At 37.5% G+C, this 15,914-nt stretch overlaps 1 protein-coding gene across 3 annotated transcripts in view; it reads right to left on the bottom strand.

Moving 5' to 3' along the window:
* The window catches only part of AMN1 (antagonist of mitotic exit network 1 homolog), a 59,535-nt gene that overhangs the window by 33,719 nt on the left and 9,902 nt on the right, over positions 1–15,914 (bottom strand). For all 3 annotated transcript variants that reach the window (XR_013995556.1, XR_013995557.1, XM_081083698.1), the window contains exons 3-6: positions 6,940–7,084; positions 5,239–5,456; positions 4,872–4,928; positions 1,499–1,610 (exon numbers count right to left, since the gene is read on the bottom strand). Coding sequence is in view for 1 of the 3 variants with exons in the window: in XM_081083698.1 (XP_080939824.1) it covers positions 1,499–1,610; positions 4,872–4,928; positions 5,239–5,456; positions 6,940–7,084 (532 nt within the window). In the remaining 2 variants the exon portion in view is untranslated. The remainder of the gene's footprint in view (positions 1–1,498; positions 1,611–4,871; positions 4,929–5,238; positions 5,457–6,939; positions 7,085–15,914) is intronic.

The following is a 15,914-nucleotide window of genomic DNA, read 5'->3' as shown; positions in this document are numbered from 1 at the left end:
TAATATCTTAATCAATAAAAAATATATTAAAAAAAAATATTACAAAGAAAAAAAAAAACTAAAAAGCTTTCGCACAGCAAAAGAAACCATCAACAAAATGAAAAGGGAACCCACTGTATGGGAGAATGTATTTGCCAATAATACATCTAATAAGGGGTTAATTTCCAAAATATATAAAGAACTTATACCCTCAGCACCATGAAGACAAACAACCAAATTAAAAAATGGGCAAAGGACCTGAATAAACACCTCCAAAGAGGACTTACAGATGGCCAATAGACATATGAAAAAATGCTCAATGTCACAATCATCAGAGAGAAGCAAATTAAAGCCATAATGAGATATCACACCTGCCAGAATGGCTACTATCTATAACTCAACAAACAATAGTGCTGGTAAGGATGTGGAGAAAAGGGAACCCTAGTGCAGCCACTGTGAAAAACAATATGGAGTTTCCTCAAAAAATTAAAAATAGAACTGCCTTTTGACATAGCGATCCCATTTCTGGGAATATACCCTAAGAATCCCAAAACACCAATTTGAAAGAATATATGTACCTTGATGTTCATAGCAGCATTATATAGCCAAGATCTGGAAACAACCCAGGTGCCCATCAGTAGAAGAGTGAATAAAAAGCTGTGGTACATTTACACAATGGAGTACTATGCAGCTGTAAAAAAGAAGGATCTCTTACCCTTTGAGACAGTATGGAGGGACCTGGAGAGTATTTTGCTAAGTGAAATAAGTCAGTCAGAGAAAGACAAGTATCTCGTAATCTCACTCTTATGTAGAATCTAATGAACAAAATCAACTGACGAACAAAATGGAAACAGGGGCATGGATACATGAAAGAGACTGACAGCTGTCAGAGGGAGTGGGACTGGATGAAAGAAGGTGAAGGGATTAGCCAAAGAACATATATGTATACTGCATAGACACAGACAACAGTATGGTGATAGCCAGAGGGAAGGGTGGCATGGGTCTGGGGTAATACAAAAGAGGTTGAGGTGCTGTGTTTTCGGGAGCATGTGGTATCATGGCTCTTATACAGGCCAAATGGGTTGTGACTACTTTGTTCCTCTTCAGTGAAGTATCACATTACAAATGTGATACTTCACTGAAGCCTGATGAGAGTATAGATAACAGGTCATTTAGCTTATTTGATAGATGTGGTATTATAAATTCTTTTATTATCTAAAGCATTGTTTAGTATCATGGCCACTACCACCATTCTCATCCTCAGCATAGTTAACATTTATTAACACTTATCACCATGAACACCACCACGACTAACATTTACTGAGCCCTTATATTAGGCACCATGTAAAGTGTTGTCAGATAATCATCGTGACCAAGTTTTTGAGGTAGGTACTGTCATTATACCCATGTTACAGATGAGGACATGGAATAACGGAATGGGTAAAATAATTTACTCCAGGTCACACAGTTATTAAAAGATAAAAACAGGATTTGAGCCCAAGCAATCTATCATACTAACCTGTTATCAGGGGGCATCCATGGAACAGTAATATATGTATCTGAGGACAGCGCGTAAGGACAGCTTCTACAGACTCATCAGTCAAATTCACACAATGTCCCATATGAATCTCCTATTTAAAAATGAAGGGTAATCAAAAGAAAAAAATAGGTTTATAGTAACAGTATGAAAAAACTTGGGATATACTCTGATACAAAAAGAACCAAATGTCCACTTGTAAGAAAAAATCTTACAGAAAGAACTAATGTAAGTCTGCAGGAATTTGTAAGGTATAGCAGCTTTATAAGTTAAATGCCCAACCATTTTATAAAGCTATTTGGCAATATCTATCAAAGCTAAAGATGAGTATACCCCAGAACCCAGCAATTCCAGCTGCTGATCTCCATTTTATAGAGAGAAACCCTTGTACATGTGTACAAGGAAACAATTTATAAATACACCCATTGCAGTATTATTTATAACGGTAAAGAAGTGGTGACTGGGTAAATGGTGGTTCATTAATATAATAGAATAAGATAAAAATATCTACTTGTATTAATAGACATACATCTCAAACATAATATTAGCTCAGACTCTTTGGAAAACAGTATGGTAGTATCTTATAAAGTTAAACATGTATGTACTATATGACTCAATAGTTCTATTCCCAGGTGTTTACCCAAGAAAAAGAAAAACATATGTCTACATAAAGACTTATATGCAAATGTCTACAGCAGTATTTATAATAGTGCAAAATGAAACAACCCACATGTCCACCAAATGGTCAATGTAAAAACTAATTGTGTCATATCCAGACACAGAATACTACTTAGCAAAAAAAGAAAAGGAATGAAATAGTAATGCATTCAACAACATGGGGGAATCTCAAAATCATTATGCTAAGTGAAAGAAGTAAAAGAAGAGAGTAAAAAATCCCAAAAGACGATATACTTCATGATTGCATTTATATAAAATTCTAGAAAAGGCCGAAACCGGTTTGGCTCAGTGGATAGAGCGTCGGCCTGCGGACTGAAAGGTCCCAGGGTCGATTCCGGTCAAGGGCATGTACCTGGGTTGCGGGCACATCCCTGGTGGGGGATGTGCAGGAGGCGGCTGGTCGATGTTTCTCTCTCATCGATGTTTCTGACTCTCTATCTCTCTCCCTTCCTCTCTGTAAAAAAATCAATAAAATATATTTAAAAAAAAAATTCTAGAAAAGGTAAAACTATAATGACACAGTAAATCAGTGGTTGCTTGGGGCTATGGCAGGGGGCTGACTACAAAGATACAGGAGAAAACTTTTTGGGGTGACACAAATGTTCTAATCTTTTTTTTAAAATATTTTTTTTTTGCTTTCAGAGAGGAAGGGAGAGGGAGAGAGAGATAGAAACATCAATGATGAGAGAGAATCATTCACTAGCTGACTCCTGCAAGCCCCCTCCTGCAGATTGAGCCTGCAAGCTGAGCACACCCTTGACCAGAATCAAACCTGGGACCCTTCAGTCCACAGGCTGACACGCTATCCACTGAGCCAAACCAACTAGGGCAAAAATGTTATAATCTTAATTATGGTGGTGGTTACAGGGATGTATAACAATTACCAAAATTCATCACACTGTATACTTAAAATGGGTAAATTTCATTGTGTGTAAATTATACCTCAATAAAACTTGAAAACTTTTATAAAGTAAATTTGAATAGAAAAGCAAACTGTTAAAAGAGCACATACATTAGGAAACTACCATGTAAAATTTTAAAACAATATTACAGAGAGAGAAAGATAAAGTACCCAAATACACAAGGAAAGATACATAGGAATCTTCAGAATACTGTTTACCTCTGAAGGAAGAAAGCGGAAAGAAATGAGGGAGGATATTTAGATGTTACATGTAATTTTTTTAAAGAACTGAAGGCACCCAGCCAGTGTGGCTCAGTGGTTGAGCACTGACTTATGAACCAGGAGGTCACGATTCAGTTCCTGGACAGGGCATATGCCTTGGTTGCAGGCTCTATCCCCAGTAGGGAGCAAGCAAGAGGCAAACAATTGGTGATTCTCTCTCATCATTGATGTTTCTATCTCTCTCCCTCTCCTCTCTGAAATCAATAAAAATATATTTTAACATAAAAAATAAAAATTTAAAAACACTATAAACTGGGAAAGAAGAACCCCAAATCCTAGGACAAAAGGCTTCTAAATATATTTAGAAACAGATTATTGAATCCAAAGACTGAACACTAATCCAAGATCTTTTTAAATGGCTGTACAATGTGGTTACTGGGAAGGGGAAAGCTTTTCTTTGTTCCTCTGACATTCTGTTTTCGGAGGCCTGAAAATTAAACTGACAAAACACAGATTAGCAAGAGAGAAAGAAAGACAAAGTTTATTCACATGCATGCTCATGTCTATGCCTCAAAAGAAAAAAAAAAAAAAGAGGCTAGAATTTAGAGTTTATATACCATCTTAATAAGGGAAGGGCAGGGTTGGGGGGAGAAAGAAAGGACCCTTCGAGAAAAACAACAGGTATGATAGTCTTGTGACCATTTTTGTTTATGCAATTTCTCATCTGACTTCTCCGTGATAGGAGGGGCCTCTGCAGTATGGGAAGTCTTCCTTGGAGGGGGTTTGATGGCAAGTGAATCCTTTTAGAAGCTCTGCTTTCAGGCAGATGGAATGAGGGTGGTAGTTCAAAACTTTTCTTTTTTCTTTTTTTGCATTGGTTGGTTCTCAAAAATCTTCAGCTAAACACAATTTTATGCCATAGTGGTGGCCTTTATGGATCCCTTTGAAGATTCAGGAAAATATGATGGCAAGAGAATAAGTAGTCTGGGTGGAAATGTCAGTCAGACATGAAAATTCTAAAGACTAAGTTTATATTGATAAATTTTCAGTCTTCATCCAAAATAAGACTATCCTTAAATATGTTAGAAGCTAAAACTTCTGGAAAGTAAGAAGTTTCATCAGAAGTAAAATGGGTGTTTGCTTGTTTTTTTATTGACTTTTTTTAGAGAGACAGGGAGGGAGAGGGAGGGAGATAGAAACATCAATGTGAGAGTATAATGTGCATTGGCGGCTGCCTCCTGCATGTCCCTTACTAGAGATTCAACCCACAACCTGGGCATGTTCCCTGACTAGGAACTGAACCAGCAACCTTTTGGTGTATGGGACAACCCCTAACCAACTGAACCACACTGGCCAAGGCAATAGGTTTTTATTTTAAAATACACTTTATCTCCTACTTTACCAATTTTTCTTTACTCTGGGAAGAAAGAGTTAGAGACCCCAAAAATTCATGGAAATACATAATTGAAAATGGTTGTCTGCTAGGTTTAAAAAATAATTTCTGAGGGTAACATAAAATTTTTATTAACATCTTTATAGATATTTTTACGTTACCTCTAATTTCTTGGCACAAGGTCCACTAACAAGCGCAACCACACCATTGTCAGATACCTAAGCAAAGGGAAAAAGCAACACAGCACATAAATGGGACAGACCTAAAATTTTCTAAAAATTGTTAATCATTTAGATATAACTTTATTGCCTCCCCTTCAGCAAATATGTGTTTTAGCTACACATACCTCCCACCCTTACTTAAAATAACTGAGCAGAATGTGCCAAATTATACTGCAATTATTTAACCACCAAAGCATGAAATAGTCAACAATTTCAATAAAAATAATTACGTTCTTCTAATGAGTCACTGAAGAGACATTGGAAAACCCCATACAACCTCTATATTTCAAGTCTATATTTCATTTACCTGAGTAGCTGAAAAATCAACAGACTGCAGAAAAAAGCAGTTTTCTCCTAATGCGTGTAAGGACACGTCAGTAATACCCAAGCAGCCACCTAAATCAATGACCTTTAGCAGCCGGCAATTGCGCGCAAGAGCAAGGACTCCTTCATCAGTGAGACTGCAGCATCTTTTCAAAGAAGCTTCGTGCAGGTATGCACAAGATGAAGCCACAGCTTTTATTCCTGGGGGGAAACACAATTATGTATCAATGAGCTATAAATGTATATAGATGAGAAATATGACTAATTTTCATTTAACTGAACACTAGTACTGATATATCTACTTATATGACAGCCCTTTCAAAATAGTTCATCTGTGAGGATATACTTATCTATCAGTGACGATGCCATTATTTAAGTCTTTGGACTGTTTCAGGAATTCTCTACACAGCCTGTAGTATATTCTTCAGAATATCTGCCATTAATGGTCAGCTTTTGTTGTTTATGACTAGAGAGCAGATTTGCTTTTAGGAAATAGCCAAGTCATTCAGAACCATATTAAGTAATTAAATAGTACATGATTCTCCTTTTTGTTAAAACAAAAGTTTTAAAGTCAATTTTCTTGTGGCCTCTAAAGAAAAATCAAAGTTAAATTGCCCAAATGTCTTGAGTAATGTTTCCATGCTTATCCTTAGGAATCATACCTATCTATATATTCCTTCTCCCCTCTTTGACTCTGCCCTTTTCTACCACCACACTCCTTCTTTGTTAGCCTGGACCAATCTTACTAATGACTGATGCAAATGCACACTGGAGACTGGTACATGATAATGTGCCACATAAATAAAAGAGTACTTCAGGATTCTGGGCCCTTCAGTCCACTGTGAAAAGATACCTTTATGGGAAAAATACACAAAATAGAAGATGGTAAATGTGTATGTAGGTTATCTTTATTGTTTTCATATCTTAAGAACTTTTCTTTTATTCATCATTGTACAGAATGAAAGTTATTTTTAATGAGTCATTATTTGTACAAACATTTAAAAACTTATACTTCTTTGCAATATTGTGATAATCCTAACTTGCTAACTGAGATGATTGAAAACTATAGTCAACAACCCACAAAATTTTCCAGAAATTTAGCCAATAAGTCCCTCTTTCTTATAGGAAAGAAAACGGTAAAAATCCTATTTTGAAAAAAAATTATAAAAATCCACTAATTCATCTCTAAATTCAATATCTTTAAAAACAAAAACAAAATCCACTAATTCATGTAATAATGACACTGAAAAATGCAATTGTCTGGCTATATTTAAAAACTATGCATTGTACACACTGATAGGAGAGTTGCCTGGTAAGTTTAATCTGATAATTTAGCTTTCTGTTGTAATATTGCATCCAAAAAGCCTTAACAAAGTATAAACTAGTCATTTCTTCTTCCACTGTATCAGGCAAAATATTTAAAATATAGAGGTATCCACCCATGTTTATTTTAAAATGTCTAAAATAGTGACTTGCCCAGTGTGTTTCTTATCTTTCAGCACTGCTTATAAACAAGAATTCTAACTTGAATTCTTTATCTTAGTTTGAATATTTTTGTTCATAAACATAGTTCCTATTTCTTTGACATCTTCATACTTTCTTTTGACATATTTCCGTTTTGTTCCTAAATTATACCAGATGGTGAATAGTAATCTACCAATTCATTCAATGTTAATAAACATACCTTTTGTAGTTATAGAAACTCTGTTTTCTTTTGAGGAATTTAAATTTAATTTCTTTAGTTTTCTGCAGTTACCCAGGTGCAGCAGAGCAGTATCTGAAATATCACAGCTCTGTAGATCTAGAGTCTGGACTTCAGGATGTAAAATCTGGAACAAATACATGATTTTGAAAAACAAATTTTTCCGATAAATATAAATGTCTATTCCATATTCAGTGTTTTGGGGGTCATAACAGACAACTGGAGGATGGAAAATACAGCAAGGAATATAGAACGTATCTGTGTGGAGATAAATACATAAAGCAGGGGGGAAAAACAAGCCTATTTCCCTCTGGAGGCACACCTTCTAGTGCTTCTAATGTCTTCACAGGAACAAAAGTCCTGCTGAGAATACAGGTGGGTACAAGGTCCCACTAGACCTGAGAAGCAGAAGCCGCACGGTGGAGATGCTTCTTCTCTTCCAGTAGTTCCTGCCTGGTATTAGACATTCTAGCTCTGCGTCTCTCACACACCAAATGCCTACAGAGTACCAATACTGCTTCTCTGGAACGTTTACCTCCTTCATTCTTATTTTTGGGACCTAGTACAAACAAACCCAGTATTAATGAATATTCACGTGAGGGCAACAAATAGCAGATCCATTTCAAAGCATTCTGAGCTCTCTCTCTGGAAATATTTTTCTTTTCTTTATTCCAAAATAGAAATGGCTTTACTTTTCTGAATATAAAAGTAATGCGTTATTATTGTGAAACATTCAGACAATTTAGAAAAATTACACAAATTATAAGAATAAGTATTTCTATTTATTGGACACTTACCAGGAAGGGTACTAAGTGTGCTGTATACATTGTCACTTAATATTCTGTCTCTTGTTCTCTCTCTCTCACACGCACATATACACACACCCTTGAGAGACTGGTCGTTGTCCTTTTATTAATGAGGGAATTGATGCATCCAGAGCTTAAAGAGCAGCACAAACTACACAACCAAAAAAGGAGCACAGCTAGGTTTGGAAACCAGTTCTTCCTAATTCCAAAGTCTATGCTTCTAACCACTACAACTAGAGTTACCCATAGTACCAATACCCAAAGAAAAACTTAAGATTAGTTTTGATGTTTCTTGAGTAAAAAAAAAAAGCCTCTGAGGAAAAATGAGATCAGATCATATATACTTATGAGCACTTTTTACAAAAGTAATTGTGGTTGCGTACTATTCCATAACTCATTAAATGCATTTTATATGGCAAAACACTAAGTTGAACATTTAGGCTGATTTTTCCTAAATAATGTTATGTTGTTTATATATGCTGTATATAACTGTTGACTTTTTAGGTTATGATGAGCATACTTGTATGCTTTCCTGATTATTAATTCCTTGAGATTAATACCAGAGGCAAATGTTAATTATGTGAGGTGATGGAGATGCTAACTAGCCCTATTGTGGACCTCATTTTGCAATAAATAAGTGTATCAAATCAGCACGTGTTTCACACTTTAAGTTTACACGACATTATATATCAATTATATCTCAGATTAAAAACATACCAGAAATAAAATTGTTGTGTCAATGGTAAGCAAAATTTTAGGACTTTTGATAATGCTAAACTATCCTCCTAAAAGGCTATCATCATTTCCACTCTCATCAGCAGAAGATAAAAGTGACAGTTCCCCACACTATTGCCAACACTGGGTATTACTATTCTTTTAAGTTTCTGCCAAACTGAAAGACAAACTGTGACTTTTCTTTCTAATGAGGTTAAATATCCTTTTATTTGTTATTGGTGATTTATATTTTTTTTCCTTTGAGTATTTTATGATTCTTCTATTTTAGTATTTGTTTTGATTTTTCTTGTCGGTTTGTGGGGATTCTTTATATTAAGATTAAAAAATCATAGAATTTCATACATATTGCAAATATTTTTCCTAGTTATGTGACTTTGCTTTTTTTAAATTTTTGTCATAAAGATCATATTTTGATGTAATCAAATACACCAATCTTTTTCTTCTTGGTTTCTAACTTTAGTGATTTGACCAAGAACTGCAAAGCAAAAAAAGTTTTATTTGGTGTCCTTGGAATTGCAATTCTGATACTACAAATTTGGGTAGAAACCCAACTGTGTTCTTAGGGGAAGAGAGTTAGTTTATGAAGACAGAAAGAGTGGCGCTGCCAAAGGGTGACACAGTTGTTGTAAAAAGCTGTGATTGCCCTAACCGGTTTGGCTCAGTGGATAGAGCATCGGCCTGTGGACTGAAGGGTCCCAGGTTCGATTCCGGTCAAGGGCATGTACCTTGGTTGCGGGCACATCCCCAGAAGGGGGTGTGCAGGAGGCAACTGATCGATGTTTCTAACTCTGTATCCCTCTCCCTTCTCTGTAAAAAATCAATAATATATATATATATATATATATATATATATATATATATATATATTTTTTTTTTTTTTTTTTTTTCTTTCCTTAAAGAAAAGGCTGTGATTGGTGCTGTTAAGCAGACTTACACTGTGCCATCTACACATGATTGTTGCCTTGTCTATTGCTAGGTGAAAAATTTTTTCTTAATGGAGAATTCAGTGGTGCAGAACCAGTTCCATTTGTGGTTTAGCTTAGTTCAAAAGTTCCTTTTCACATGGGGGGTGGGGGGCGGGGGGTGTTAGCTCAGCTTTCTAGAGGCCTTTTGATGGCTCTCTTGACAATATCAACTCCATTTTGCTGTTTTTCTTTCACAGTTCCCCCTTTTAGTTCGAGATTTTTCCTTATAAAGCATCAATGATCAATCATTAGGAAGCATCCCTGGTCCATCATTGAAAAAGCAATATGGATCCCATCCACCAGGAAGGCTCATTCCTGGTATGTCATGTCCCATGTAGTATGCAAAGTAGTTTCCTGAGTGTACAATAGGAGAGTTTATGGCCACATGTGAGCAACAAGGAAGCTTACTGGAAACTGAACTAAGTCATATTCTTCAGATTAAAAGTTCTTTGTAAAGGTGGTCTTAGTCAGGATTTATTTGTTGTAATATCTCTGGGCATTGGGCTACTATTATTCTGGTAGTGGCTATTAGTCATTGTTCAAGGCACCTAATAAGACACCTAATTAAGGTAGTGAACAGTATAATCACAAAAACCAATATGGTTAAGGCCTGGAATATAGTACAAATCCAGGCTCCTCTTCCTGCAGGGCACCTAGATAAGTCCGTCCAATCCCAGTTTATAGGGTAATGTTCAGCCTATTTGAGGATTTTACGTATTTTTTCAGAACCTCAAGCTGTTGTATCACTTCACCTGATTTGCTGACATAGAAACAACATTCTTCTCCCAATAGCCCACAAGTACCACCTTGTGGGGCGGCTAAGACATCTAGGGGCCTGGTTTTGTAGTATTACCTCTGCCAGACTGTCAATCATTTCTTGTTGTTTTTCAAGGGCAATTACAGTAGTGTTCTACGTTGTGCTACAAAAATATAAAAATTTCTGATAGGCTTCTAACTCAGTTACTCCAACCTAGGGGAAGAAAGCTTTAGCACAGGAATGCCCAAAGCCTCACTTATCTATTATAGGGTTTCAGGGGGAGAGAGGACACCAAATCCCAGTTCCATTTGGTTTGTTTTGGTCAAAGTTTATAGACAAAAGAGCCTAGATTGGGGATAATGGCAGAAAAATGAAGACAGCATCTTCCTGGTGACAGCATCAGGTACTAACATAACAATATCATATCCACTTCACCATTGGGTTGGCAAGGTGACATATATTGGGTCCCACATAAGAAACATCCAGTGCCCTCAAGCAAGAGCATATAATTAGGCCCTTCAACCCAGACTCTGAGGGGAGAATTAAGTTCTATTTCTGAGACAGGGACTGCATATCCTTTGTATGTTAGATAATCATAAATAGTCATTAATGCAGAAGACATTAAAGTCATCATACATAAAATTAAAAGAGCAACTGAAGTTTCTACATATTTGTGTCAGAATTGAAAGATTATCATGGATTTGGTTGTTCCTAGTTATTTTCCACCAAATACCAGATTTTTTTTATCTTGTCCCCAAGAGTGAGAAGATATATGATTTTCAGGATTGAGTGGTGTTATTGCCTGAATTTCCCCATATTAGAGAGACATTGTAAGAAGTAACACTGTAGTCACTTAAGTCTCATCAAGGTGTGAACTCATGGTCACCTGAATCATACAAAAGGCAAGTTATACATTTTAAAAGTGACAAACCCAGTATTTTGCCTGAACCATTTATATTTTCGAAGTAGTTAGATAAGTTATAAGTCCAGATTGTATTTATGGGTATTCCCTTATAGGTAGGGAAGACCTTACAGATAGATTTGGCTACAGGAAGGTTAAATGATCCATATGTCCAGTTAGATTTTGTAAGCTTTCAAGGCCTGGTCCAGGGTCTTGGGAGAGCTGTTTATATCTGTTTCAATCCAGAATGAAAATTCTAGTTGTGGTTTTGGATTATTTAAGAATTTTCAGCTTAAGATCTCCAATAGGCTGAGAGGCCCACTCAGGTGTGGATATTCTTTTTAAATGAGAAACATGAATCCATGAGTCAATACCCTTAAGTTCAGCATTACTAACCTCATATGCTCCTTTCCACTGGGTATGAGGGCATATTTTTGGAGATGGCATTTCCAATAGACATAATCTCTGAGTTGGAGATAATGATGTTGTAGATCTCCTGGGAGCACACTATGGAAATTTTGCTCTATGAGTTGTTATTCTTAAAAGCCCCTATAAGTTCCTACAGTAGAGCAGGTCTCCTTTTGGCAATGCTGGTGCATAAATTCATTGACCTAATTTTGTGGGTTACCAATAATAATTTCAAAAGGAGACAGCCTATGTTTGCCGAAGGCAGTAGATCTAGGTTGAGCAATATCAAGGGAAGAGCCTTATGTCTAGGAATATTAAAAGTCTCTATAAGTTTTGCCATTTTGAGGTTTTTAAATTTTATTTTATTGATTTTTTAGAGAGAAATATCAATTTATTGTTTCACTTATTCATTGGTTGATACTTTTTTAAAAAACAGTGATTCTTTTGTGTTTTTTTAAAATATATTTTTATTGATTTCAGAGAGGCCAGGAGAGAGAGATAGAAAGATCAATGATGAGAATCATTGATCGGCTGCCTCCTACACGCCCCCCACTGGGGATTAAGCCCACAACCTGGGCATGTGCCCTTGACTGAAATCAAACCTGGGACCCTTTAGTCTGCAGGGAGACACTGTATCCACTGAGCCAAACCAGCTAGGGCTATTGGTTGATTCTTGTATATGTCCTGACTGGAGATCAAACCCACAACCTTGGCATATTGGGACAATGCCCTAATCAACCGAGTGACCCGGCCAGGGTGCCATTTTGAATTTCTATTGTTCTGTTAGTCCATTTTGAAATTGACCAATGCAACTGATGTCAGTGGCATTTTTTGATCAAAGTTCATTTGGAATGGAATCTAAAAGAGGGTTTGAGTCGATTAAGGTGACTGAAAAACTGGCATAGTTATGGATGAGTCCATAGACAAGTCCTCTTGAAAGTCATTAGTTAGAAGCTTAAGATGTAAGAATATCTCCCCCTTTTGAAAGAAGGAAATATGGGCTTTATGAGCTTCAAGAAAATCTTGTCCTAGGAGATGAATAGGGACAGAATAAACTAAAAGAAACTGATAAGTTTGAAAAGATCCAAGTTGAAAAGGAATTGGAAGGAATTGGGAGACAGTCAAAGATTGACTGGAAACTTCCACCATTTGTATGGTTTTGGTACTCCAAGAAAGAGAAAGGGAGGCTGGTAGGGTTAAAAACTGATAAGGTGGCTCCCATATCCACCAGGGCCCTAGTTTCTTCATTCCCAATAGATCATTTTTCCTAAGGAATCAGTTAAGAGCATGGGGAAAACCCTTTTTTGGTCATTAGAGCAGCACTACTGCAAAGAAAACTTCGATTGAATCCCTGAGAGGGATTCACAAATTCTATAGATTATAGGCCTTCTGAACACTAAACAACCTTTTTTCCAATAATTAGGCTTTTTGCAATAATTAAAAACCCCTTTTGCCTGGCCGGCATGGCTCAGTGGTTGAACATCAACCTATGAACCAGGAGGTCACGGGTTTGACTGCTGGTCAGGGCACATGCCCGGGTTGCGGGCTCGATCCCATGTGGGGTGTGCAGGAGGCAGCAGATTAATGATTCTCTCTCATCATTGATGTTTCTCTCTCTCTCCCCCTCTCCAAAATAAAAATTAAAAAACAAACAAAAGATGAATAAAAAAGCACTGAGGTATCTTCATTGGCTTCATCTATACTGGAGTATTGCATAAATCTTTTTCAAATCTGTCCTATCTAATAAAGAGGTAGTATGCAAATTGAGCATCACTCCAACACACAAGATGGCCAGGAGGGGAGGGCAGTTGGGGGGGACCAGGCTGGCAGAGGAGGGCAGTTAGGGGTGACCAGGCCAGCAGGAGAGGGCAGTTAAGGGCAATCCAGCTGGCAGGGGAGCAGTTAGGCGTCGATCAGGCTGGCAGGGGAGTGGTTAGGGGGTGATCAGGCTGGCAGGCAGAAGCAGGTAGGGGCAATCAGGCAGGCAGGCAGGAAAGCGGTTGGGAGCCAGTAGTCCTGGACTGTGAGAGGGATGTCCGACTGCCCATTTAGGCCTGATCCCACCAGGGTCCCAGATTGGAGAGGGTGCAAACTGGGCTGAGACACACAGCCTTCCCTGTGCACAAATTTCATGCACCAGGCCTCTAGTCACAGTAATAAAAAACAATTTCATTGTGTTTTTTAACACACTTAGAATTTTTCTTTCAATCAGCAACTTGAGGAAAAGCATCAGTATCTTTTCATGAAGTTGTTTAGCCAGCTTTGAGACTTTACGCATGGCCTCTTATCCTAGATGGGAGAAGTCGTTCATAGGGTCTTTTCATTCACCTTGTTTATCCATTCTCTAGCATGTCCTTCTCCTACTAGCCTGTGGATAAGCTGGCATATTTTCAAAAAACAAGTACTCACTAGATAGGCACTTTATGTCCCATAGGGAAGGGGGGAAAAAGCCTGTAAGAGAGGAGGCCCAAATAGAGCCTGAACCTCAACCCATGTAGGAGATTCTGATCCAGGAGGACTTGCCACAATGATCTGGGACCACTGGGAAGACAAGAGAGTGCAGTGGACTCTTTTTGGTACCTTACTCAAATCCACGAAGGAACTGAAAGGAGAGGTAAGTCACTCTGAATCCCACTTTTTGACACCATGTAATGTCAAATAATTTTGACCAAGAACTGCAAAGCAAACGGAAGCTTTACTTGGAGTCTTTAGAAATTGCAATTCTGGACACACAGATTTGGGTAGAAACCCAATTGTGTTCCAAGGGGGAAAGAAAGAGAGTTTATAAACACTGAAAAAGGGGAACTTCAAAGGGATTACACAAGTTGTTTTGAAAGAGCTGTGACTGGTATTGGCAAGTGAACTTATACTGTGCTATGCATAATTGATTGCTGATGTCTTTCCTTAAATGAAAATTTTATTTCTTAATAGGGAGTTCAGTGATACAGAGCAGTTCCAGAAACTATAGCAGGATGTAGCCATTTGTGGTTTAGCCCACTTCAAAAATTCCACTTCATATGGAGGGGTTGTGTGAGTTCAGCTTCCCGGAAGCCTATGGCTCCATTTTAGATTGCTCTCTTGACAGTATCAACCCCATTTTGCTGTTTTTCTTTCACAGTGCCATGTTAACAAAGACCTTCTCCCTCCAGGGACTATAAAAGATTCAGAAACTATTTCAAGAAGAGCTATCCAAAGATGTGTGAAACTTTGCAACAAAAGTTAGATCTAGTTTCATGAGCAGTACTCTTGCAAGGATGGGGAATAGTGGAGAGCACCAAGGGAAATCATACTTTTGTTTTTTCTCTCTCATTCATCCCCTTAGCCCATTTTTATTCAGGTGAAATTAAGTTTAAAAGAATATTAAAGATTGCCATAAAAAATGTAAGTCAGTGAAATATAGATGAAAGAAATAGAACAAAATGGGGATGGTGGGGAAGAGAGGAATCTCACCAGTTTTCTGCAGTGTTATAATGTTTCATCTGAGAGCCACACATAAGTTATATATCCCACAGAACCATCAACGTTAAAAACTTGGATGTTATTCTACCTCCATAGAGTTAAGTAGACTACAACACGAAAATGTCTTTGTTCAAATGCAAGCTAACAACAAAGAAAATAAAGCATTAAAAGTACATCAGGTTGATGCAGAAGAAACACTAAGACACACTGAAGCACAGTTACAATGTGAAGTCCCAGTCGTATGCTGGAGTGCTAAATCACAGTTTGCTTCGTTTTGATCACAGGCTTGGGGGAGAATGTGTGGTAAAGACATCAATTTGTACAGTAGTGCTCCATTATCTGAAGTTTCACTTGCCATAGTTGCAGGTACCCGTGGTCTACCATGGTACAAAAATATTAAATGGAAAATTCCAGAAATAAAGAATTCATAAGTTTTAAGTTGTGCGCTGTCCTGAGTAGCATGATGAAACCTTGCACTGTCCTACTCCATCCTGCCTGGGATGTGAATCATCCCTTTGTTGAGCATATCCACACTGTATACACTACCTGCCCGTTAGTTACTTGGTAGCCACCACAGTGATCAAAATGACTGCCATGGTGTTGCTGTGCTTATGTTCAAGTAACCCTTATTTTACTTAATAATGGCCCCAAAGCCCAAGAGTAGTGATGCTGGCCAATCAGATATGCCAAAGAGAAACCATAAAGTGCTCCCTTTATGTGAAAAGGTATATACATATTAGTATATGACAAAACATGGTATATATATATAAGGTTCAGTACTATCCACAGTTTCAGGCATCCACTGCGAATCTTGGAATGTATCCCCCACAGATAGGGGGGACTACTGTAGTTCTAGTCTCTGTAGACAGTGATGATGGTTACAACCCCAGAGACTCTCACTTACTGCCCCCCAAACACACACACAC

Source organism: Myotis nattereri (genome assembly GCF_964212035.1).
Source record: "Myotis nattereri genome assembly, chromosome: 2".
NCBI classification, from domain to species: Eukaryota; Metazoa; Chordata; class Mammalia; order Chiroptera; family Vespertilionidae; genus Myotis; species Myotis nattereri.
Note: the sequence above shows the minus strand (reverse complement) of the source record. Positions and strands in the feature narration are given on the sequence as shown.